General features: G+C 50.1%; 9 protein-coding genes across 9 annotated transcripts; 5 read left to right on the top strand and 4 right to left on the bottom strand.

Annotated features, from left to right (window-relative positions):
- Positions 1-23: 23 nt before the first annotated feature.
- A1O9_08905 (uncharacterized protein) lies at positions 24-3,327 on the top strand (the record flags this gene model as incomplete). The annotated part of the gene is made up of 2 exons (XM_013402387.1): positions 24-181; positions 228-3,327. The coding sequence occupies 2 exons, from the start codon at positions 24-26 to the stop codon at positions 3,325-3,327; spliced, it is 3,258 nt and encodes a 1,085-aa protein (XP_013257841.1).
- Positions 3,328-5,172: 1,845 nt separating this feature from the next.
- Positions 5,173-7,425, top strand: A1O9_08904 (uncharacterized protein; the record flags this gene model as incomplete). Its single annotated transcript, XM_013402386.1, has 1 exon — positions 5,173-7,425. One exon carries the CDS (start codon positions 5,173-5,175, stop codon positions 7,423-7,425), a length of 2,253 nt encoding a protein of 750 aa, XP_013257840.1.
- A 667-nt stretch (positions 7,426-8,092) lies between these two features.
- A1O9_08903 (uncharacterized protein) lies at positions 8,093-9,299 on the top strand (the record flags this gene model as incomplete). Its single annotated transcript, XM_013402385.1, has 2 exons — positions 8,093-8,278; positions 8,364-9,299. The coding sequence occupies 2 exons, from the start codon at positions 8,093-8,095 to the stop codon at positions 9,297-9,299; spliced, it is 1,122 nt and encodes a 373-aa protein (XP_013257839.1).
- Positions 9,300-10,210: 911 nt separating this feature from the next.
- A1O9_08902 (cell cycle arrest protein BUB2) lies at positions 10,211-11,623 on the bottom strand (the record flags this gene model as incomplete). The annotated part of the gene is made up of 1 exon (XM_013402384.1): positions 10,211-11,623. The coding sequence occupies one exon, from the start codon at positions 11,621-11,623 to the stop codon at positions 10,211-10,213; it is 1,413 nt and encodes a 470-aa protein (XP_013257838.1).
- Positions 11,624-13,908: 2,285 nt separating this feature from the next.
- Positions 13,909-15,690, top strand: A1O9_08901 (uncharacterized protein; the record flags this gene model as incomplete). Its single annotated transcript, XM_013402383.1, has 3 exons — positions 13,909-14,519; positions 14,614-14,947; positions 14,995-15,690. 3 exons carry the CDS (start codon positions 13,909-13,911, stop codon positions 15,688-15,690), a joined length of 1,641 nt encoding a protein of 546 aa, XP_013257837.1.
- A 1,461-nt stretch (positions 15,691-17,151) lies between these two features.
- On the bottom strand, positions 17,152-19,016 carry A1O9_08900 (uncharacterized protein; the record flags this gene model as incomplete). Its single annotated transcript, XM_013402382.1, has 6 exons — positions 17,152-17,352; positions 17,458-17,586; positions 17,660-18,099; positions 18,171-18,622; positions 18,707-18,803; positions 18,863-19,016. 6 exons carry the CDS (start codon positions 19,014-19,016, stop codon positions 17,152-17,154), a joined length of 1,473 nt encoding a protein of 490 aa, XP_013257836.1.
- Positions 19,017-19,815: 799 nt separating this feature from the next.
- On the bottom strand, positions 19,816-21,524 carry A1O9_08899 (uncharacterized protein; the record flags this gene model as incomplete). The annotated part of the gene is made up of 5 exons (XM_013402381.1): positions 19,816-20,123; positions 20,179-20,470; positions 20,522-20,627; positions 20,690-20,878; positions 20,935-21,524. The coding sequence occupies 5 exons, from the start codon at positions 21,522-21,524 to the stop codon at positions 19,816-19,818; spliced, it is 1,485 nt and encodes a 494-aa protein (XP_013257835.1).
- Positions 21,525-21,921: 397 nt separating this feature from the next.
- Positions 21,922-22,509, bottom strand: A1O9_08898 (uncharacterized protein; the record flags this gene model as incomplete). Its single annotated transcript, XM_013402380.1, has 1 exon — positions 21,922-22,509. One exon carries the CDS (start codon positions 22,507-22,509, stop codon positions 21,922-21,924), a length of 588 nt encoding a protein of 195 aa, XP_013257834.1.
- A 394-nt stretch (positions 22,510-22,903) lies between these two features.
- A1O9_08897 (uncharacterized protein) lies at positions 22,904-24,007 on the top strand (the record flags this gene model as incomplete). The annotated part of the gene is made up of 1 exon (XM_013402379.1): positions 22,904-24,007. One exon carries the CDS (start codon positions 22,904-22,906, stop codon positions 24,005-24,007), a length of 1,104 nt encoding a protein of 367 aa, XP_013257833.1.
- Positions 24,008-24,580: the final 573 nt, after the last annotated feature.

The following is a 24,580-nucleotide window of genomic DNA, read 5'->3' as shown; positions in this document are numbered from 1 at the left end:
AGGCTAGCTCGCCTATCTCGCAAATGGGTGACAATTTTGACGTCCGACTGCTGAAGCGGTCTCTAGGAGCCACCAGGCAAAAACATCACATCAAGGCTTTGTACGGAAATGCCGCGTGGGCCGAGGACCTCGACATCGTCAATGAACTTGGTGCTCACACTGGCTGCGTCAATGCTCTGAGGTTGGTTCCTCTTGCGTCCGTATGCTACGACTACTGACTCTGGCAGTTGGTCGGCGAGTGGCAATCTGCTCGCGTCAGGCTCTGATGATACCTATCTCAATATCTGGGACTACAATCCTTCCGGCCTGCCCAACACTTTTTCCCTCAATACAAGCGTTTCCACCGGCCATCGTGCCAACATCTTCTCCGTCAAATTCATGCCCCACTCCGGCGATCGAACCGTCGTGACCTGCGCGGGTGATTCCGAGGTCCGTATCTTCGATCTAGAATATGGCGGTGCCACACAACCTAGCTCAACTCATTCCGCCTTCTCCGCTAGTACAAGAAGCAGGAGGTTCAATAGTTTCTTCCGCCATGCCCGGTGGCTCAATGAAAGCAATACCAACGCTCGGGTGTACCGAAGTCATGCGGATCGTGCCAAACGGATCGTGACGGAATCGAGCCCCTATTTGTTTCTAACTTGCTCAGAAGATGGCGAGGTGCGGCAATGGGACTTGAGACAACCTTCGTCCGCATACCCCCCACCGCGAGGGGGGCGGGGCTTTGCCAGATTTCGTGGAGTCTCAGACCCTGATGCCGGGGACACACCGCCACCCCTAATTTCCTACAAGCGCTATGGTCTGGATTTGAACAGCATCTCTTGTGCAGCCAGCCAGCCTCAGTACATTGCATTAGGTGGCGCTCACCTGCACTGTTTCCTGCATGATAGACGGATGCTCGGTAGAGATGTCGAAAATGAAAAAGGTCGTCCGACCGGCCGAAAGCCGGTTGTCGGGACGTTGGAAGACGGAGCAATGGCTGAAGCAACCAAGTGTGTCCGAAGATTCGCGCCCAATTATCAGCGGAAGATGACCGCCCGCGATTATGGCCATATCACGGCCTGCAAAATCAGTGATGCTAATCCAAACGACATGGTCGTCTCCTGGTCAGGTGATGATATCTACAGTTTTGATATTGTCCAGTCCCCGGATGCAAGGGATGTTGACCTTCGACTGGAGGAGGCATTCCAAGCTAGACGTCTTCGGAATCGGTCTGACCGGAAAAGGAAAAGGGAAAAGGGTAACGCATCATCCAGCAGCCGAGGTGATAGAAGCAACCCCAGCAGACGTCTGCGAAGAGTTCCCGACGCTCAGTCCGAACTTGGCCAGACCGCTCTGACGGCGAGGTACAACAATGGAGACACTGAAATGATACCAATTGGCTCCACAGAGTCTGAGACCAATACAGAATCGACATCCCATGATGACCTGTTATTTGCTGAAGCACAGCAGTCCAGTCAACGAGTGGCCAATGCAATCGTCCGACTGAGAAAGACCCTCTTTGATTTTTCGTCTCTGTTGAGGGAGAATATAGCAGTATCCATGGAGAATTCTACAGAGTTGACTCCATATGGATCGACTTTTACTACCGCCTTGGGTCAATGTACAACTCTTCTGCCACAGATGGAAGAAATGATTCGCAACTGGACCTACCCAGTCAACCCCACTGAGGAGGACGTTATGTTAGAGAATACTCTGCGGAGGAATCGTCAAGCCACGTGGCGTTTTGTTCAAGCTTCTGGATGCCTGGCAAAGACACTCGGTGGACGGCTTCAAGTTCTGAGTGCCACCCCTGATGTCCGGCTTGCGGATTTCGATCGCATTCGACCTACTTCCCATGAGGGTAAGAACATTACGAAAAGCTCACAGTTCGGGTACGACTTCTTGAAGGCAATTCTGTTGTGGTTGGATGGTGGCCAGGAAGCTGTTCTTCAAGCTTTCAAGAGACCTGCAAATGTGAGTGCCGAAAGCCCCCGCTTCCCACTGGATAAGGACGATGAGATCGCGACATTTGCATCAAAGCTGCAATCGTACCTCTTGGATCTTGCCGATGAAGATGTTCCCGTCATTGATATCGAGGCCAATCAATTCGAGAGAGATGAAACAAGAATTGTATTTGAGAGCCAGACATCTGCCGTCATGGCATTCATGAGAGCACTTTCAGGAATTCGGCTTGAGGCAAGACAAGGTATGTCTGAGAGTGCGACTGATCTCTCAGGTCCCAGTACCACTGTCCGTGTGATGGACAAGGGGGCAGCTGCGAGATTTTGGGGTTTAAAGGTAGGCCGGTCTTTGCTAATATCTGCCGCCCGAGGTGTAACATTTGACTTTGTCAATCGTGCTTTTGGTGGCATTCAGCATGATCCCGAAGATCAACCCCAAGAGGATGTCGATTCGGAAGAAGAGCGTATCATAGAAGCAATTGATATTGTGACCACTACAGGTGCTGCGGATGCTTCACTTACGGACTCATCGCAATCACTCTTGGCCCACCATGATACCGTCGACAGTCCACCCGTTTTCAGAGTTCACGTCGGTGAAGCCCGGACGAGTCGTCTCGAAGACTCAGCTCAAGACGATGACGGCGACGACAACGAAGGGTACAGCTCCGACGAGAGGCAATCTGATTCAGATTCTGACAACGACGATGACAATGGTCCACAACGAATCTTCCTCCGTCGTCGTCCAGGGTTTGGCAGATCTCGTGAGCGCACCTCGGTCAATCTAGATGTACCATTTACCTCGCATACCAAATTTTATAAGGGTCACTGCAATAGTCGCACCATCAAAGATGTCAATTACTACGGATTGAACGATGAGTACGTCGTGAGTGGTTCTGATGATGGTCACTTCTTCATTTGGGACCGGAAGACCATGAAAATTGTCAACATCCTAGAAGGAGATGGCGAAACAGTAAATGTTGTTCAAGGCCACCCTTACGAGCCCATGATTGCTTGCAGTGGAATTGACAGCACAGTCAAAATCTTCGGCATTGGTGGAGAAAGTCGAGAACGCGAAAATGCTAGGCAAGGGATTGATGTCGCAAACCCTGCCGGAACTGTGCATAGCTCGCTTGGCATCGGTCGCCGAAGTACCGTCAGACGGATGAGGCACGGTGACGACGAAGATAGTGATGAGACTGGCAGGAACGACCACGTACGTACAAAAGGTCTGACGAGCTGTCGTGCCATGCATCTCCGAGATGAAATCGTCGGTCAGAATGCTGTGGAGCAGAGGCATAGTGCAGGTAACACATTTGTGACGGTAGGTTCAATGGAAGCATTACTAGCCAGGGCATGGGTGATGTCTAGTCTACATATGATTTGAACACGAGATAAAAACCAGAATCAATTTGCTGACATATTGTTGTCATGCAGGAGGGTATGCTCGCTAGACTCGCCATGGTGCTGCAACAAGGTCAGATTGAGGCGGTTGGTGGACAAGGCTTTGGTGGACAGGGGGGAACCGTTGTTGTAGATGATAACTGTGAGGTATGGTCATCATCTCGTCTGATCTAATATTCGGTACCTCCTATATCACGGCTGACGAACAAATCTGGCACAGATCATGTAGCGCCAACCCGCGGATGATTCCGCCTTTGGTGGTCATTCAAAGTCGATTGAATATTCTATGTCGTCTCTGACAGCGGCTTGCGGCTCAGTATAAAATTGGAATGGATCCAGCCAGGCACCGTACCTTCTGCACGTGGATGTGAGGACACGAATTTCTGTGGGCCGGCGGGCTGATGGATCGCCAGGCTCGACGCTCGTCCCTACTCGAGGATGAGACAAACGAGTATCATCAGGAATTCATATCCTTTGCTGGCTCGACGGCCCAATGTGGAGCATCTGGAAATATTCCTCCTCGCTCTGGACCTGCCAGAACGGGAAAGAAAACGCTACAAAATGGTGATTGAAATGCTTAGCTTGGAGCATCGAAAGAGGGACCGTTTGTGGCCTCCGAGCAATAGCATCAGGCATCTCACACCTCGTGCGGGTTCAAAGGTAGTTTTGGGCTCAATGTATGTCCCTGACCTGGAACGGGCAGATAAAAAGTTAGGGATCATCTTCCCTTACAAAAGTGGCATGATTTCATGATTTCACGACTCCACGCCCCCCCCCCCCAATGCAATGTTGCTGACAATTCAAGAAAATAAACAACGCGCTTTCCCTCCTAAGGTAGTCAGACATCCTGTGCATGTAGGTAGCGAGACATAAGCAACCTTGCAGTAGGAGCGGAGAGAGGAGCGCTCCGTAGAGTCGGGGTAACTCGTGATGATTCAACCAAGGCTCCACCGGGGGTATCCATAGAGGCGGGAGCTTTCATACTTGCATATACGCACACACATGTACTGGTGCGTGCGTCGTCTCGATAACCATCTGGTACTGAGCGGAATCACATTCATTAGCTTCGCCTCAACCAGAGCTTGGAGAAAAAGTTGAGGCGGAGAGAGGGCGTTAGGCGTTACTGCAGCGTAACTGGAGAGTGTCCTCGTACTGCTACCACAGGAAGGATCAAGTCCGTGTCAGGGATACCCAACGTACATACTCAAGGCGTGCTGTTCTCGAGCTGCTACATACTACGACTCTACGAGTGGTTGCTAGCTACTCTTGGGTACCTCGTTTGTACTCTACATAGGTCCCTTTTCACATAGAGAAAGACTTGGAACCGGGCACGGAAAAAATGTTCGTTGGAGCAGCGAGGCCCTCGAGGGAAAAGTTGGAGCGAAATGTAATGACAAAAGGAAATTGTGGGATTCCCCCATGCCAAGTACCGAAGAGGAATATCTAAGCAGGTAATTACATCACTGACCAAGTACACCCGATGTAAGGCTTGCCGCACACAGCGCATGAGGTGAATGTGTGAGAGAGTGTGTGAAAACCCCTCTCCCTTCACCACCCACGGCCAAGTGCTTCAGAGACCGGTATCGAACCAGTGGATGACAAAAAGAATTCACAAAGTCTTGTGTGATTTCATACACGAGCTAGAGGATTGGGAGAGCGCCAGAAGAGAACGGCACGCGGGTCGCACTAGGTCCCTGAGTGCTGTCCCCGTTCATGCAGAACAGCAAGTCGTGGACTCGTGGCGTTGCCTTCGTATCATATCACGGTGCAGTACCAGCGCCGGAGCAAGTTCCACAGATCGCCACTGGCCACTGGAAACCGAGGAGTCATGGAAAGAACACCCTTTACAGACGACGCTGCCGCTGCTTCGAATGGAAGCGAGAACGGCCGGGCCGTAATTCTCCCGCCATATCTTCAGCACGCGCTCTCTGCAGCCCTACCTGGTCTGTCGGGGCCAGAGCTTGTGGACTTCGCGCACACGCCACAGGAATACCTCGAGCCAAGCCAGATCCGGACCCTGCACGACCGGAACCCAAAGCTGCAGTATGCTTACCTCCTGCTTGCTCGGCATGTGTATACGGAGACTTTGAAGGAATTTGGTGCGAGACATGCACGAAGCGGCGATGCGGAACCTGTGGAGGTGAGGTTTGAGGAGGCGGGAGATGGAGTGGGTAAGGATGAAGACGAACACGAACACGAACACGAAGACGACGACGAAAACGCCAAGTTCGAGGGTACTTCACCGGAATTGGTCCTGGAGAGGGCCGAGATCTACGAGGCGCTGGGCTACGCTGACCTGGCACTTGCGGACGCTTATGCTGCGTATACTCTGCTCCTTGTGGCGCTAGGTGGCCATTTTGACAGTGACCTGGTGCCTGCGGGAAGGTATGGCGAGATGTGGGTGCCCAGTGGAAAGGATGGGGATGATAATGAGGCAGAAGAAGAGGGAGAAAATCACGACGAAGGTCGTCAACAGGAGCAGCAGCGACGTCGTCGTCGTCGGGAGAGTGGCGTTGATCTTGGGCAATGGGGGAAGAGAATCAAAGCTTCTGTCTGCCGTGCTCTGATGATTCTATGCCGATCCGCGCTGCTCCTCGGCTGTGAGAGCCAGGCAAAGACGTGGTTCAACGAGCTTGTCCGTCGTAGCTCCGAATTGCCTTATGACAAAGGCGTCTGGGCAAAAGAGTTTGATGAGGAGGTTGAGCCGGAGCAGCTAGTGCAGCGGATCGTGCAGAAGAAGCTGGTGAATGAGTTGTGGTGTATATTCCCGGTCGACACGGAGGGCCTGAGGGATCGAGTGGAGAAACTAGGCCTAAGTGACTCCGATAACAGCACGTCTACGAATCTACCATTATTTGGGTGGAGTATGAGGGAGGTATATCCCTGGAGCGAGCTTGAGCCAGAGAGAATGAGTAAGGAGGCCCTGGAGGACATCAACGCCCACTTGGCAAAAGCCGCGCCGGATTTGGAGGTCAAGATCTCTCACTTACCAGCTCTTGGTGCAGCAGGAGGTGCGACCGATGCCGCAGACCAAGAGAACTGGGCGCAACTTGGTCTATATGCAAAGGAAGACCTTGCCCCTGGGTCTACCATACTTGAAGAACGATCAATGCTTACTGGAATACGGCCCCATGGAGAAGCACTCTGTGATGCATGTGCTGCAGACATGGAGGCGGTACCAGCTAGCAACAGACGGTACTGCGAAGGGTGTAACATTCTTTTTTGCTCGGAAGAATGTTACTCTGCAGCAACGAAAAGCTATCATGCACCAAATGCGCAGAATGACGAAACCGGCGAGGGATACCCTCCACCCGAATCACCTTTCTGTCCAGGCGAGGTCGGGTTCGATGATATTCATACTTTAGGGCGGGCGGAAAGTTCTACGACACCGGAGTATGACCTGTATTTCCTGTTGTTGTCGAGAACACTACAGGTGGCAGAGACACGGCAAATCCATCCGCTGGATCTCTTCGAGATCAAGTACTTGTGGGGAGATTTTTCGCAGACGCGCAACGTGGGCGATTTGGCTAGCGGGAGGCAAGCGAAGACCACTCGTACACTACCGTTCAGCGTGCGGCATCATGTCGAACTGCCCCTTCAATGGTTCGAGATCCTCATGCACTCACGCCGAGAGTGTCGCCCTTACAGTGCCGCTTGGCTGCAGAAGTACGACTGGTGGATCGTGCAGACGCTGTTCGCCAAGTTCCGCGGGGTCGCAGATGCCCAGCAATCTACCTGGACGGGAATGCCTGAAGTGGCTGCTGTACATCCGCTGTGGTGTCTGGCCAACCATAGCTGCAACCCGAACGTCACCTGGAAGCCTTCCGGTGTCAGGAATCTGACGGTGGTGAAGGGGCAGGTTTGGAGTGCCGAGAGGGGATATGCTGAAGACGTAGCGGAGGGTGCATGGGATGGAATAAAAAAGGGAGAAGAGATCTGGAACCATTACACGGATATCCATGAGAAGGACTGCAAAGAGAGAAGGGGTCGGTTGCAAGCTGTGCTTGGAGGTGAATGTCGCTGTGAGCGGTGTATAGCTGAAGCTGGGCAAGACAGCCTTGTCGATAGAGAAACAAGATGATGGGAGACAACGTCACGCAGGTGGCTGGACACGTGGCTGGCCGCTGTCGTAGAAATTTGTCGCTGTCGTTGTGCAGTACTCCGTATGGGAGAGTATTCATATTATTATTATTATTATTATGGAGAGAATCGGGAGGCAATCGGGTGATGCCAAGACCCGGTGATGTCATTCGAATCCATATCCTGGCGATGGTCCAGGCACAGAGCCTTGGCTGGCCTGAATTAGCAACAGATCTCCTTATCCTTCTTCTTCTTTCAGAGTCACTGGCTCCGACTCGGTGGCCAAGAGCCTTAACCTCCCCATTCATGATCTCGTGTTTCAATCTTGTCCAACGGAAACTTGGTTGGCCCGCCCTGGACTCAATCTTGTTTTCTCCCGCAGGCGGCTGAGGCACACGTCGACTGGTGGCGTTTGGCGAGTGACAACTGAATACGTGACGAGAGGAGGCGAAGTGGTCTTGGAGATGGCATCCATCTTATACCTACCATACTCCTTCCCTGTACTGCTGCGCTGGTTGAGGTAGGTACGACCGCTATTATCTCTACCCTGAAAAGACGGCGGTGGTAGAAGGTGGGTGACTGGAAATTTATATTTGAGCAATCGTGAAAATCATTATCGACTCTGCAATTATCGAGATACTCAAACAACAACAACAACACTATTAAAGATGGGGAAAGAATACCATAAGTCACCACATATATCTTCTCCATCACCCTCGCGCTTTCACTCCATCAAAGCAATGCGACCAGACAGAAGCACCCTCCCCCGCCTGGGGCGGAACCTGAAGCTCTTCTTCCTCGACAGCTGGTTCGATGTTCTCTGTGTCCTCGTCGTTGCGGGAATTGCGGGTGCTGTGAGTGTCAACCTCATTCGTTCGGAGGACGAAATGTCCTCCATCCTAGAGAGGGAAACCCAGTGTTCTAATAACAGTGACGTAGGTCTGGATCGTGGAAGCTCGCCCGGCACGTCTCTTCCCTCTCTTCTCGCCAGACGGCACAACCTACGCACCAGACATCGCCTATCCGTACCAGAAGAACATCTTTTCATCGCTAACAGCCGGTCTCATCTGCGGATTCATCCCCATCGGCACCATCCTGCTCGCGCAGATATGGCTCAAGTCGTTCGCCGACTTATCGTCCGGCATCCTTGGCCTGCTGTACAGCCTCGCCACTGGCACCTGCTTCCAAGTGATCCTCAAGAAATCCATCGGGGGCCTCCGTCCACATTTCCTCGCCGTGTGTGAACCCGTCATTCCGGAGGATGTCGTCGGCGTGGGTTTCAACGGCATTATGTATCGTGTCGACCAGGTCTGCACGGGTGATCGGGCGCAGATCAACAACGCCCTCCAGTCATTTCCGTCTGGACATTCGGAAATCGCGTTCGCGGGGCTTGGCTACCTTACAATCTATCTCTTTACGCATCTGCGGATTCCAGATCGAACTAAGACGGAGCGAGCCGGGTTCTGGCGCATGATTCTCGTCATGTTGCCGCTGTTGCTCGCTACGTACATTGCGTGTACCTTGGTCTTGGGGTATCATCACCACGCCACAGACTGCTTCTTCGGCGCTGCAGTTGGGATCGTCACGGCGAGCTTGGGATACAGATCCGCATACCGAAGTCTCTTCGACGGAGCCACCAACTGGATGCCGAGATTAGGCCGGCGTATGAAACGCGAGTTGGAACGCAAGGGTGAGCTTGTTGCAGAGGTTGCCGACGAGGAAGCGGCGCTGGGAGCTAGAGGCCGTGAGATTGAAGCAGGAGCCGATCGCGAGGACTTCGCCGATCCCCTGAGACGAGCCGGGCGGAGGAGCCAGAGCGCACGCGACACTCTTCACGAGAATGATCAGCAGGATTATCAGCGAGGCCTGGCCTAGTGAAGAAGTGGGTTGTCTCTGTGGTGCCTTGACGCCACTTGAAGTTCACAGTACAAGCATCACGAAACTGCGCATGTCTGTTGTGTTGTGCCTCGAGCGATCGTATGGTGTTGGGTAGCGGTTTGAAATCCGGGTAGCTGTGTTTTATGCAGAGTCCCGAGCTTCTTTTCAGATACTAATACGACCATCTCTATCTCTCTTGAGTCCCTATCTGGTACATATGCGTATTTTGCTGTCAATTGAGCCAAGTTCCTAGGACATATCCCTGCTCGCTCCATATTATATCGTGAGCCTCGCTACAAACGGAGCCAAGTATGGTAGGGCTCAAACCAGCAGGCGAGATGTCAGAAGAGCGGAAGAAATGAACAACTATATCGCGCAGCTACTGGGAGAGATCGTGGGAGAAAGGGTAGCCACGATATGATTGTTCGGCGGCAGTGGTATAGTTTTTGGCATGTCATGTCAACATCGCATTTCTCGTTCAGAAGAGCGACATATCTATCATCAACGTCCACTAAAAAGGTTTTCCAAGTTCCATGACATCAACAAACATCTATTCCAGAATCATTCAAGAAATTCTGGGGGAAACCCCCTAGGGCCACCAACCCTGACCTGTTGGAAGAGAATAAACAGAATTGGTAGGGTGGGGGGGGGCCGGCTTTCTTCTTCTCTTTGGGCAGTGTGTGCTCCCTCGAGTTCCTGCACGTGCCGCGTCGTAAGCATAGTCGTTACTCGTGTACAATATAAGAAGGTGATGATACAAAAAGTGGTGGGTTTGAGAAAACGGCCGTAGTCAGATGCCATTTTCATATCCCAATGCAATAAAAAATCGAGGTCTGGAGCGTGTAGAATCGTGCTTAAAAAACTTCATCGGCCAGCTTTCAGCGAGAGCCTAGGGCCCATGGAACGACTCATGAAACCTCTCTGCCGTGCATGACGACATCACGAAACAAGTCTTCAGGGAGGTCTCGGATAATTAACAGTGTCATCTTGACAATCTCGTCTGCATTCAAGCTGGGGAAGCTCCTCAACATCTTGGCCGGGCTCGGATGATCCTGCAACGCCTCTTTGCAGAGCATCAGCTGGGCCACAACGCAGATGACGTTCAGATGCACGCCGAAGGCAAACAAAAAGTCCCAGAGCTTCATCACCTCCGGTAGGGGGGGTGTGCATGCGCATAAGGTTAGGACGGATGGGAAGGCGTAAATCCGGGCCGGGAGGTTTTTGCTAAGTAAAAATGATGATAGTTTTGGGTTCACGTGTGCGAGGATTCGATCGATCAGATCAACGCCTCGGTGGACGCCGGACATGGTTGGTGAGAGGTAGGCAGGGATATGTTCGGTCAGGAGGCACGTCAAAATTGCATAGGCTTGAGCCTCGGAGCGAGATGCGTAGAGTAGAGGCGCGGTGAGAACGTTGATGCCCTGGAGATAGGTAGATTGGGTATATTTGAGAGCAAATTGCGTTGGGGGATCAGAAGTCTGGGCTTCGTGGATCCGCCAGGCGGTAGCATTGAGAACACGGGTGAGGCTTGCGTCTGTCACTCGTCTCTTGAAAAGCGTATCAGTGGCTAGTGTTCGAAAGACATCGTTGGAGATCTTCTCGTAGGCCGGACTACGGCCTCGGTGGATCAGAGTGAGATAGGTGTCTGTTGGAAACGCGGGGATGTTCAATAGGGTCAGCCAGAGGTAAATACGGTAGTCTGACATTCCCTCTTTGGTCGCAATTACACCGGTGGAAATGATAGAGTGTTTCAGTAACGATAAGGCTGAAGCTATTGTTGTTCCCGGCGGTGGGCCCTCCCGAAGAGCCATTTCCAGGCTAGATTTACGGGCGTGCGCAACCAGATGATTTGAAGAGAGATTGGAGAAATTGGACGAGGAGGAAACCACCTGAGGCTTTCGGACTCGAGGCATGTATGGCAAAGGGGCATCGCTGTTTGCGCGGACTCGACCGGTCGTGGCAGTAGTGGTGGTGGTAGTGGCGGTGGCGGCGTCGGCGGCGGGAGTAGTACTTGGAAGTTGTTGAGCTGGGCGTGGTTGATTGAGTTGCTCGCGAGAGCGTTTTGAGTTGAAACCCAAGCGTGGCGGTCGCAAGTTGGAGGCTTGAGTGCCCATGTTGGGTGTAGAAGACAGCTGGCTATGCGACTGCGGTCTCCGTAGTCCTAGGCCTCGGGGCTTTTCTGTCAATGAACCGGCGTTGGAAGGATTGGTGTTCTTTTGAGGTGAATCTGGGAGCTTGACGGAGGATGGATCTGGAGACGGAGATGGAAGAAGGGCATGTCGACTGGCGACTTTGTGAGGAGAGAGGGAGATAGCTGTCATGATGGTGGAATGGAGAAGTGACTGTGAGAGGGGTATGAGTTGAGGGTCAGGTGTGGTGAAGTGAATGTGTGGTGGGTTTGGCGGTGCAGTGCGGCAGAAGTACAGGGAAGACGCGTTGAGATGGTGCGTATAAAGCATGCAAAGATGTTCTACCAGTGGAGGAGGTTGTTGACGTTGCAGGCCTGCCCAGCCAACGCCTTTGTCGCAAGTTTCATCCTTGCCCCGCGATCCGCGGCAGGGCTTGTTTAGTCTTGGAAGCTAGGCGGTTACCTTGTACCTTGTAGGCTTGGTGTTATCTGGCAAGACGCGGTGCAAAGACGCGACGCCTAGGAGCAGTGACTTGGCTTTCTCTAGTATATTATAAATAATAATATAGATAATTATAGACTGAATTAACTAAGGCTAGTAGAACTTTGCTAGTAGACAAATATTAACATATAATAAATTCAAAAAGAGACTTAAACTATGAGGGTTTCAATAGGAGTTTATTTAACTGCTATATACCTAGGAATAAGGACGTTAAGCTATTAGGAAGAAAGAGAAGAGAGAGCTCAACTACTATATAGAGAGTAGATATAATTAATCTCTTCTAGCGGTCAGTCATACGGTAGTCACAGTAACCATCGATATTCGGGATCATGTGACTTAGCCTTATAGAGAGTCGCTGGTTAAACTTACTACTAACAGGCCTATAAAACTCCGGGGGTCTACTGAGTACTCTATTAGGAATCAATAGGCTGAGAGATGGGTTAGGCTTTATCCCGTGATCTCTACTTACAGTCACGTTACCTAGTGCCAAGAAGATAGCGAAGCGCATCATTACTTAAGGAGCTTCGGGATTCTCATGCTCAGAGCTTGCTATAGACGCGACGTCAAGGTACTACTTGTACTCGAGAGATAGAACTGCCAGTCGATATATCTACCGGCTCTACTTACCTGTTAGCACGAGTGGTGCCTAACACGCTCCTTCTGTGGCCCCAACAAAAGGTCGTACTTTCTGCAGGCCTTACATCTAGTCCAGGCGCAGTGTATCAAAAAAACATCTGCATGACGAGCAAAAATAAAAAGTCGTTTCGTACCTGGGCGTGGTGGTGGACTGAAAGAATGCCAAACCATTGCTGGGGGCTCCGCCTCGACAAGGAATGTTTGGATCCCGAACTCTTCCACCGGGCACTTGGCGAACTTCAAGGGTCCCAGGCAACTCGGGGAACTTTGAGATTCCCCTGTAACCTGAGTATCCTCCGAGTTGGAAATGCTTTCGGAGAGCCGGGCATGACTCATTGACCTTGTCAATTGAATCACCCCGGGACTCCCAGCTCGTATTCGAAGAGCGGGAAGAGCTCCACTATATGCTTCCGAAAACAGCAGTCAACTTAGTTAATCTCAATATGGGGCCTGATACTTCTGGGGACTCGAAATTCGTGCTGCTCTTCTAGTCAGAGACAATAGTATCTATTCGCGAACAGCACTAAGTAATCGCCTTTCGCCCAGGCGATCCCTGGACGCCGTATATTCTGTCATCGTCTAGGTCTGTCCATGAATCCTCTCGAGGACAATATAGCTAAGGCCGTAGCGGAGGTCAGTAAGTTTACTACGAGTATTGATCAGTGCTAGTATAAGTAGGTATTCTAACGCTGACAAAAAGGGTTTTTAGAATAGAAACGAATCGGTATTATAAAGACTTCTTATTAATCTGAAAATAACTAATCGACTTCCTCCTCCTCCTCCTCCTCCTCCTCCTCCTCCTCCTCGTCGTCGTCGTCGTCGTACTCCTCTATAAAATAGTATTATTACTCCTTAGGTATATATTAATTGATAGTTCTGCCTACCGCACCACCGCTAAATAAGTACGACTAGCGCTAGCAAGTAGACTGCCAGGAGCCAGAGGGTCCCTAGCGATACTTTGTAATCTCGTGCGGTTCACGTCCGACTTGGTCGATTCGTCGAGGGGCTGTCTGGTCCTGTATTTCTTATATCGTTGAGTCGGTACGTGAATCGGCGGCGCCGCACGCAAATAGACGGTAATTTATTCGTATCTCCCGCCATCGTGCTTCGTCCGGAATACTGCTAAGTTCTATCACTTCCACGGAGAAGTTGAAATCTACTCAACTGATCCCATGACTGATTCCCATGAATGCTTAGATACTCGGAGCATCGTGTCAGCCCCGGAATGACTCGTGCCGACCTCATCCCCGGCCGTTCATTCCCCGAAACATCGCTTCTATAAAACTGGCATGCCACGGCTGTTGAGCACGATCCGTTTTGTGGAAAGGGCGGATCTTGATATGGCTATAACTCTTCACTTATTCTCGTGTCTGGTTCAGTTCGTGGCTGCCGCCACAATAACAGGCACAGCTGATACAATCGTCTGCGCTGCCGACTCGCGCCAGATAGTAAGCAATGGCAGCAATACCGCCCTGTGGCCATGGCAGGAGTATCAATCCTCAGATGCCCTGCCGCCAGTCCTTCTGACTACCAGTACAGGAGAGGCTTTGTTTGACGGTCTGCTTGTTATCGGTACTGTCTATGGTTCTACCGTCCCAGCAACCCAGGAGCAGGCACCTCTTCTGATGACTGACAGCGGTGATCTAATCTGGAGTGGACCAAAGGAGCCAACCTACAATGCTCGGGTGCAAACTTACAACGCAGCACCCGTCTTGACCTATTTCTCTGGACAAGGCACGGCTGGTGCTTCAGCTGTTGTGGGGCATGGATATGGAGAAGTTATTGTTCTCAACAATGAATACAATGTGGTAGCTACAGTCTGTCCTCAGTTCCATCATTTTACACTGGAAACGGGTGTGACAGCGAAATGTCACGCAGATGTACACGAATCATTCATTACCCCTAGAAACACAATGCTTATTACGGCGTATAACACCACCCAGGCCGACTTGTAAGTTTTCTTCCCCATCCTGGACCTGCCCGGGATCGTCTAGACTCCATGGAAACTCTAGCTTGTCCTACGATACTATCTAACCTTTTCACAGAACTAGTGTCGGAGGATCTAAATATGGTTGGATTCTAGACTCCTTCGCAGCTGAAATTAACATTAGTACCGGGGAGGTCCTGTTTGAGTGGCATCCGATAGCCCATTTACCCATCAACGGATCACACTATCCCTTGAGTGGGCAAGGTCAAAATCAAAGTACTCCTTATGATTTCTTCCATATGAATTCGATCGAGCTTGTCGGGGAAAATTATCTGATTAATAGTCGCCACTTCTGGAGTACATATCTAGTGAGTCCACAGGGGAAAATCCTGTGGCACATTAACGGTTTAGATGGAGGAGATTTTGGACAGCTTCCTCAGGGAGCTCTATTTGTAAGGCTAGCTACTATTCTCAACGAATCTCACTAACATTGTTTTAGTCATGGGAGCATCATGCGCGAGTAATTGAATCTAGTTCATCTCACGCTATTATCTCGTGGTTTGGTAACAATAATGCTCTACCAAATCAACCTGGAGCAAAGATCACCACCGGCGTCACTTTAGGATTGGCGCTACCACCAGACCCGTCAAAGCCTCCTGTGCTGTTGACGAATTTAACAGATCCGCAACTTCGCACCAACACGTGGTCTCAGGGGTCATTTTTACACCTGCCTAATGGCAATATGTTTATAGGGTACGGGTCGGAGCCAGTCATGATTGAATATGGGCCTGTCAAAGATGGTGCTACCGAAGGTCATGCTCGCTGGACTGGTATGTTTGGCTACGGTGACTTAGTCTCGAGTTATCGAGCCTATAAGCAGATATGGCATGCGACACCGTCAACGCAACCTAGTCTTGTCGTCCAGGAGATTGTACAGAATACGTTTCTACACTGTACTGCAAACGCTACACACCTAGGCTACGTTAGCTGGAACGGCGCCACAGATGTCACTGATTGGGTCATATATACGGGCCAGACCAACGGTTCATTGACAGCGGTTGGAAGGGCCAAAAAGGCCGGCTTCGAGACTCAATTTGTTGTGCCAGATGGAGCTGCGTTTCTACAAGTAGGTGCGATCGAAAACAACAGTAGGGATATAGTGAGGAAGTCAAAGGTTGTGGCTGTGGGAAGCTAAAACGTCGAACAAAAGGCAATAACTAGATATTCCGACCACGGCGAGGAAAGGATAATTGCAGTGGCTTTCTTCTGTGGTAGGCCTAACTCTACTATGGTCTGGACTTGTGACGCGTCCACATACAAACTCGGTCTCCTTACCACCTCGCTGTCGTTCATGACCACAGAACAAAATGGTCTTGAGTACAGTACGGCTCAAGACATGGAGTTTTGATTTTGAACAATACATTTGTCGCAACACCCTCTTGAGCTTTACCGAGTCCACTACCCCGGATCCAGGCCTTTCTATACCACTGGAGAAGTCGTTAAGGCTTCAGACACATCAAGAATGTTTGGCGCGGGAGATTCTAAGAGTTCATGACAGATGTTGAAAACAATTTCCATTGCCTTGCCGAGACCCTGTCCACTTTATCTAACCTCTTCTCCGACCTGGAGCACTCTGAAAATTGGGAACTTAAAAAACCCAGGAGGCTGGAATATGACCTCTTCCTCCCAAGATGACTGAGCATTGTACACAACCAGGTAACCTTGGTCTAGATCAAGGAAAGCGTCCAACACGATATTGTTGGGGTTTTCGAACTTAGTTTGATGCCGCTTATTACTTACTTTGCTTTGTAGATAATGAACGTCGTCCTGAACTGTATCACCGCGCAAGCCTCGAATGTCATGTGTAATCATCATTTTCGAGGCTGTAGCGATGCTATAGATTGACAACGGACGAATTAGCGCAAAGAACAAGACTGCATTAAATCTGGTATCTGTAGTGATATAAAGAACGAGGGGCAATGAATAAAGATCACGGCAGCGGCTCTGACGAGATTAAGCAAAAGCAAGACTTCCTTCCTCGGAAGGCCACGCTATGATCCGGAACAGAGTGGAATGAGAGGGGTGGGCGGGATAGGTATCGACTCATTTATACTGCATCTGTTCAAGGGAGTATCAACTCCAGGCCGTTCTCCGCATTCGATTGTGAGAACTCCTGTTTGTCCGCCTTCTGGCCTCGACGGATTTCTGGCTAGACTTCGCGTGGCAGACTTGACCGTGATCTCTCCACGAGTTTTCCAGATATTCCACAAATTTTAGTACGGAGCACCTCGTATTGACCAAGGAGCAGGTACGTACATGTGCTTTCTAACGATTTCTGAGTCCTTGACATTTGAGTTGTCGATGAGCGTTATGGCTACCACTCATTAGTATCCGTATCCAGATCGAACCGTTTTTACTGAGATCCTACTACTATGCTGACCGACCTGGTCCCACTGAGTTTTCACGTTTACCATCCAAACTCAATACAATCTTCCATGGCTGCACCGGATCCTCCATCCCACTCAACGAGACCCATGTTCACTATTCCATCATCTCCCTTGTATATGGTTACGCGATATATCATCTTGGCTGGGATTGAATGTCGCCACCAGAGCATCTCATATATTTGACAGTCTCGGAGTGTTACAGGCGAGAATCATTTGTCATTCCTCCGTTCCACGAAAACATCAAAGTTCCGCTGCTGCACAAACGTATGACTCGTACAACTCCAACCACCGCCTGCATCATTGGGACGTGCAAGCCTCAGTCGATACTTTCTCAAAATCTGCGGAATAAGTTTGTTGATCTCAAGCAATGCGATATTTTTGCCCAAACAGACGTGAGCGCCGTATCCAAACTGTATGTTGAGATAAAATATCAGTCACACTGCTGTTTTACGTACGAGAATGTAGTTCTAATCAAAGTGGTACAGCCGAAAGGCACAGGGTATTAAGATACATACGCTCATGAAATGTCTTTCCATCAACCCTTTGTCACCTTCGAGCCAGCGCTCAGGGCGATATTGGGCAGCATCTATGCCGAAGATGGCTTCTTGCCGATGCATGACCCAGGCATTGATGCCCACAATTGTCTGGGTTTGCGACAATGTCAACAATTTGCGTTAAGCTACGCTGACGCGCACGCATCGAATAGTGAAGTCCTACCTGCTCTGGGAGGTGTGTTCCAGCGATTACGACTCCGCCTTTCGGCACAAAGCGAGTATGTTGTGTGCCCAAACTTGGATGCAGCCGCATTGCCTCTTTAATACAAGCCTGCAAGAACGGCAGTCTTTGGGCGTCGGCAAGCCCTGCCTTTTCTGACATCTCTCCCGTGGAAGAAGCCTCATCCAATTCGTCGAGAAGTCTTTCATAACAACGCGGATTGCTGATCAGGTAGTAAAGTATGGCCCGCAAGGCGATGCTGGTAGTGTCGGAACCTGCAAAAATATTCACGGTGATCGTGATCTGTAAGTCGAGGTCATCATACTCAGGGTGCTCCTGTTGCACCTTGAAAAACCGTGAGAGCAGGTCCCGACGATCGACTTCCGAGAATTGACGACGCTCAGATAGTACGCGTTGAGCTTGCTGTTTATGCATATGACCCACTCTACGTCAGTTTTATTGAAGTAAGGGAGGTAGATAGGAAGCTTGCAATCATGCGAATGTGTACCCACACCAATGATGAAGTTTAGCCGTGTATCGTAGCCTCCAACTAGAGGCAAATGTCGAAACAGCGGACTTTTGCGAATAGCATCTAGCTCAGGAAGCTCAGCAATCACAATGCCAGACCATAGAGTCTCATCGATAGCTTTTAAAGTATCGTCGACATCTCTGCCGGCATCTAGGAAGCCGAACTGTTTGGAAAACGACACTTCTCCAATAACATCGAATGCAAACCACTGGAGCCAGTCGGCCAAGTTCATCTGTTGACCGGAACGGGAGGATTCCTCGAATCGAGACAGAAGCCTATCAATAGGCCGTTGGACGAAGCTATCCAGCCCGTTGACAGCAGACATGGAGTAAGAAGCCGACAAGAGACGTTTGGTCGCGGCGTGTCCTTCAATCGTCGGATCAGAGAAGACATCATACTTTCCGGATTGTCCTCCCATTGACCAGGATGGATACCATCTGTAGGGGTCAGTCAGTACGTTCAGGGTGACACTTTCAGGAGAGATAATGAAAGTGAATGCATATTGCCAATGGTTCTCTTACTTGGTCTTGGTGAACCGTGAACCGGCGCCGTATATGACCTTCAAAGCCTGTGGATCTGATACACTGACCTCGTTTGGGCCAATGCGTACCAGCGGTCCTGAATGAAGAGCCAAATTAGGGAATGCCCTTTTCGCACACGAGTAGGCTGCGAGATACCGTGTTTCCTATGCAAGTCCAGGAGGACCAGTTCTTGTCGAGCTGTGAAAATAGTCTTTACTTTCCACAACCGCGTCAGACTAGCGAGGAATGGGCCTGGAACTCTACGTAGAGGAGTGTTATAGCGGACGTGAATGAGATAGAGAACAATCATGATGAAAAAGATAAGATTTATTCGAGTCCATGGTATCATGTGATCATGGACAGTGCCAGGGACTCCTTGGGATGGTCGCCTAATGCTCTGCAGGAACACATTCTCCACCATCGTGAATCGGGATGTGCTACTCGCTTTCGAGGGAAGCGGACTGAGGTAATCGAAAAGCGCTCTCAAGGCTTTTCAGAGTTTGTAGTTATACATATAACCTACGTAAGAGCGGAAACGTTGGCATACTAGTTTAGAATTCTCATTCTATAGCATTGACGCTGTGCGCACTATTACGTTTTGTTTCTTTGTCACTGTCTCGGGGAGACTTATGCAAAATTTGATGCCCGAAGTCATACGCCTTCCGACCACCGAAGTCTGCTCGCAGCTCCCCTCGCACATAGTACTCCGGCGTCCGGAATCTAATGTTGTTAATTGACGAGTCATGCTTTGTTTGGAAAATGCCATCTGCGAGTAATCTATCAATATATTGGCTGCTTCCAAATTAGCAAAGTGGAACCCCCATCATGAGAGAGGGAGACAATAAGTGAATCCGAGGATTGAGGATTGCGATTATAGGTTTAAAGACTCCTTGAACTAAATAAAGTATAGAAGTCAAAGATAACGCCATCGTGAAAGTTTGCGTTGGGCTGACTGAGTCATTCATGTGTCGAGAAGTCCGGAAGTGAATGCAAGCCCAGTAGCATGTAAAACTCTGTTAGAGCCTTCTCGAAGTTCTACCAGCCATAAAAGTGGCGCGTGTAAGGCACTTCCACTTCAATGGCATCATGATTGACCCAATAACTACAGCTCAGAAGGCGTCACCGTGATGAGTTTCTTGTCCAGTCACAAATCTCTCTGCAGTCCAATGTCTGATAGCCTCTCCCTTGATATAGGTGACCATAATGAGGAGGTGAGCCACAAAAAGCAGAACACCAAGAACTACGAAAGGTACTGTGAGTCCACCTGCGTTCCAGGGGAGAACGGCGTAGCTGATCCCGAATGTGGCAATGTTTTTGACGCCATTGAAGACCACCATAACGGTGTCAAGACGAGCTTCGTAAACGTCCAATAGATATGCAAACAGGATTGCTGCAGAAGAGGTGAAAGAGAACAGTACTAGCTTCTCGTCAATATCTCAATGTATATTCCTATGGCCCTTCTCTGTACGTACGTGCGGACGACCCGATCACAGGGGCAATCCAGTGGCATTGGTTCTGGGTGCAGACGCCAAACAGGATTGTCCCAGCAACTCCAACGGGCCCTGTGAAGACATATACTGGAAGTCGGCTTTCTGGCTTCGGCTTTGAACCATATCTTCGGGTCAGGGTGTTGAATCGCCAATCTGCGAGAATGCCACAGACAATGATGGCAAGCCATGTACCGATCAGAGGGCCGATGAAAGTAAGACCAGAATGGCCCAGGCTGAATTGATAAAAGACCAGAAACGTATAAGATTGTGTTGTCTGAAATCATAGTCAGTATGCTGAAATCAGTCTTAACGGCCGTGGACTGACCATCAGGTAATTGGCAACCATGAGGCAAATCGAAAAGAAAAACGTGCTCATGATCACGATGGGATGCAGAAAGTATGGGAACATGACCACGAATGCCGCACGTAAGCTGGAGGACAGAAGTTATTAGCCACAACTGTTGAAGGCGTTGCCGAAGGCGTCTGTACACACCTATGAACTTTGGGCTTGCCACCGCCACTCACAACCCAGAATCGGAAGTTGTCTTTCCACGACCGAGTGCGTTTTTCCATACCGGCCGACCTAGTGTATTGTGTTTCTGGCACGAAAAGGAATATAAGCGTAGCTACACCGAAGGTTATCATAGCAACAATCCATTGAGTCCATCGCCAGCCGAGCGAGCTTGTGTATGGATCAGCACTCGTACTTGGATGCACGGAGACAGACATGGCACTTACGTGTTCTGGACGATAAAGGATCCAAACAGGGGGCCTGCAGTGTACCCTGTTGCCTGAACGATGTTGATCCAGGTAATGCCCTTTGCACGGTCTTTGATATAGAAAACATCGCCTATCATCTGCGGGGCGAGTGTTTCAGGTGAAGCAAAAAAGCCTGATGCCAAAGTCCTGGCCGCCACAAGACTTCCGAATGTTGTGGCTTTCGCACCCCAAACACTCATACACGCTGCAGCGATTGCGGTCAGAACAAAGACCAGCCGACTGCCATATCGATTGGCGAGAGGCACCCAGAGGAAAGACGCAACTCCATAGGCCAGAAGAGGACCGCCAATAAGGTATGTCGACGAGGAAAAGGAGGAGTTGAATTCCACAGGGACGATCTGAAGGGCGGGACCTATGATGATCATGTTGAAAGTCCCGATGAAGACCCAGAGCCCGATGATGGCGAGAATGCTAAGTTTGCGTGCAGTCCTCCATCCGAGTGGATCATGGGGGTCCGATCCAATCTGTTCTGCAGTAATCTCCTCTTTGTGCTGCACATCATCGAGATACGGCTCCACGTTCACTTCTTTCTCTGCTGTCTTGGACATGATGGTATCCTGATGATGGATTGTGAGGGGAGGTCAGCGAGGGTCTCTGTTCTCAGGTGGTGGCAGTGTCAATGCTCGCGCTCTAGAATTCTTCCAAAGCTGCTGCTATCGTCTCGAATTAAATGTAGAGCTTGGGGCGAGCGAGGTTAGGACCATCGCTCCTCAGCCTCGTATTCTCGGACCGCATCCTCCGAGCGTTGGCATCTCCATGGAGATACAAGGGCTACTTTTACAAAAGGCTCTACAAGATAAATGGAAGATATTGAAGCTTTCTAGATGCCTCGCACGTCGAACGGCTCAATCTGAATGTCATTAGTCCGTATTCCCAAATCCCGAGCTCAAGGTCTTACGGAGACGAGGTCAAGTTCGATGAGACCTCTCTCATTCCTGATACCTTTTACGACCTGGGGCTGGAGCTAATAGCTTCGGACTCAGTGACTCTTTCGGACCCCGACATAGATGGCAATCTAGTTTCTTCCATAGCCCGACCACCGACCGTGATACCCTTAGCCGGTAACGCCATGGCAGCGATTCTTGCCCAAGATGTCTTGCTCGGGTTCCTCCATGCATGATTAATTGCTCTCTGGACAACCATATCACCGGGCCCCAGCAATCGTGTTTCACCGGAATCCAATTCCAACTCTAGCTGCCCTTGGATGACAAAGTTGTAATTAACGCTGACAGTCCGATGCATAGTACCAACATGACCGGGCGGAAAGTCCACTATCCTGGCCACAGAGCCATTGGAGACCACGATGCTGGGAGGCTTTTGGATTAATGTTTCGTATGCTTTGATGTCTTGATCTTCGGATAAAGTGGCCGGAAACTCTGTAGTTGCGTAGCAGAACGAGATCCTCATTCCGTCTGAGAGACTGCTCTCGGGAGCTTCCTCCTGGACATGGGATGAGAAGATGGCAAGTCCCTCACCGTTGTGGGTGGTAATGTATCGCTTAGGCATAGCCAATGGCTCGTTTGGCGCCGACATGTTGTATTGTAGTATTAGCAATATTATCGGGCTCGAAAGCTGAAAGTGTAGAAGATGTGAATAAAGTCAATATACGGTCTTGACCCCTTCTACCGTGATGCCGGACCGAGAAGATCGAGAAGCTAGCTTAATTCGGACATTTCGGAGTGTTTATATTGGCGAAACTACTAGGGGCAAACGCACCGTGGAAGGTTTGGTATCTTTCCCATGAAACACTGCCGCTACTCTCAGGTAATCAAGAACTGGGTTCCATGTCCGACTGTTCGGCGAACTGGGATTGCTTCGACATGATTCATGGTCAATATGAAGCCTAGCATGGTGCCCTCACTCTGAAGGCGGACAGGAAAGAGCACTATCTACTGTCGATCAACGATCTTTCCATCTCAACAGCAAGATGCCTACCTGGGACAACAAGCCAAACGGTGTGATGAAAGCAGCTGTGTTAACAAATCCAGGTCACGATGCGCCTCCCAAGTGCTTCACCTATCAATTGGACTATCCTCGCCCTTCGCTACCTTCTCCTGAATGGGTTTTATGCCGAGTTCATGCTGCTGGGTTAAATCGAGCAGAACTACGAGGAAGGACAGGAGCAGCACCATTCATTGCAGAATTCATCATATTCCAGAAGGAATACCATGAAGATCCTCCAAAGATCCTTGGAGAAGAATTCGTGGGAGAAGTGGAAGAAGCAGGAGCAGAGTCGGGGTACAAGCAAGGTGACAAAGTTACCGGTTTTGTCTATGGCGGAGGGAAGGCCTATGATGGCGCATATGCAGAGTTCACATTGTGTCACAAACGTCGCCTCTATCGCCTCCCACAAACAAGCTTGACCTGGAATGTTCTCGCAGCCATACCGATGAGCATGTACACAGCGTGGGGAGCACTGATGCTCGCTGGTCGACTTCGAGAACGACCAAAGGGATCTAATGTTCTCATACACGGCGCCACATCAAGTGTGGGAATCTGGGCCATGCTGATTGCCAAGCACGCTGGCTCTGTGATCATTGCGACGACAAGGAACGCCGACAAGGTGCCAAAGCTTCGAGAAGCTGGAGCTGTTCACGTCGTCCTCGACGAAGACATGGACGTGGAGGTGGCAAAGCTCTATCCCGATGGGGTGGATATTGTCATAGAGCTGGTTGGCCCTGACCGCGTCATGAGCAGCGTCAATCTTTGTGCTCGATATGGTACCACGGTATTGGTCGGCCCTCTGAACAAACACTGGAGCGCAGGGCCTTTCGAACCCTTCTCGATTCCGCCAACGCGTAATGTCAGTTTCTTTACCATGACAAACAGCGGCCCAGGGTCTGAAGATGCCGACGTTGACCATGAAACGATCGATCGGCTCTTAGAGGATGTGGTTCGGAAAGTTGAGAATGGTATTTACCCACAGGAGATGTTCCTTGACAAGACCTTTACGCTGGATGAAATGGGTGATGCTCACGAGTACATGGAGGAGAATAGAGCGGTCGGAAAAGTGGTTGTGAATGTGCCTTGATTATTGTACAAAGAATGAGGTTCTTAGTAAATGGAAATCGCTTAGTCTTGGACTCTGAGTTACATAATGGCATTGTAGTTTGGAGTAGAGATACAGAGCACTCTGTACGTATCTACGGCAATCAAATAGATAGATATATCAGGTCATTTGTCGACGGCATCGGCATTTCTGTTGAAATTAACCAGGGGATAACTGTAGACACTTTCTACCAGAGCGCAGTGTCTACGTTGGCAAGATTATGAGCCTGGCATTGTCCCAAGCCTATGTTTCCTGCTGACACGGCGTGCACTAGGACTTAATTTTCTTGACGTAGTGGAACTAAAATTAGTCTATTCTTTTGTACCTACATGACGAGGGACAAGCTTGACATTCAAGGGTGCTTTCAGCCAGAAATTGAAGATGAGCTGATCCGCCCAATTCTGGCTATCACTCTGGAGCTCCATATCAAAATTCCATAACATTCGGCATAGAATCAAACGCATTTCAGCGTATGCCAAACTAAAAGTTCCATATTAGCGTAGAACGACATTATTGCAGGTAGTTCTGAAGGAGAGGAGATATAGCAGGTTGACG

The sequence above is a fragment of the Exophiala aquamarina genome (assembly GCF_000709125.1).
Source record: "Exophiala aquamarina CBS 119918 chromosome Unknown aczIA-supercont1.8, whole genome shotgun sequence".
Lineage (NCBI taxonomy): Eukaryota > Fungi > Ascomycota > Eurotiomycetes > Chaetothyriales > Herpotrichiellaceae > Exophiala > Exophiala aquamarina.
This window is presented reverse-complemented; position numbering and strand designations above follow the sequence as displayed.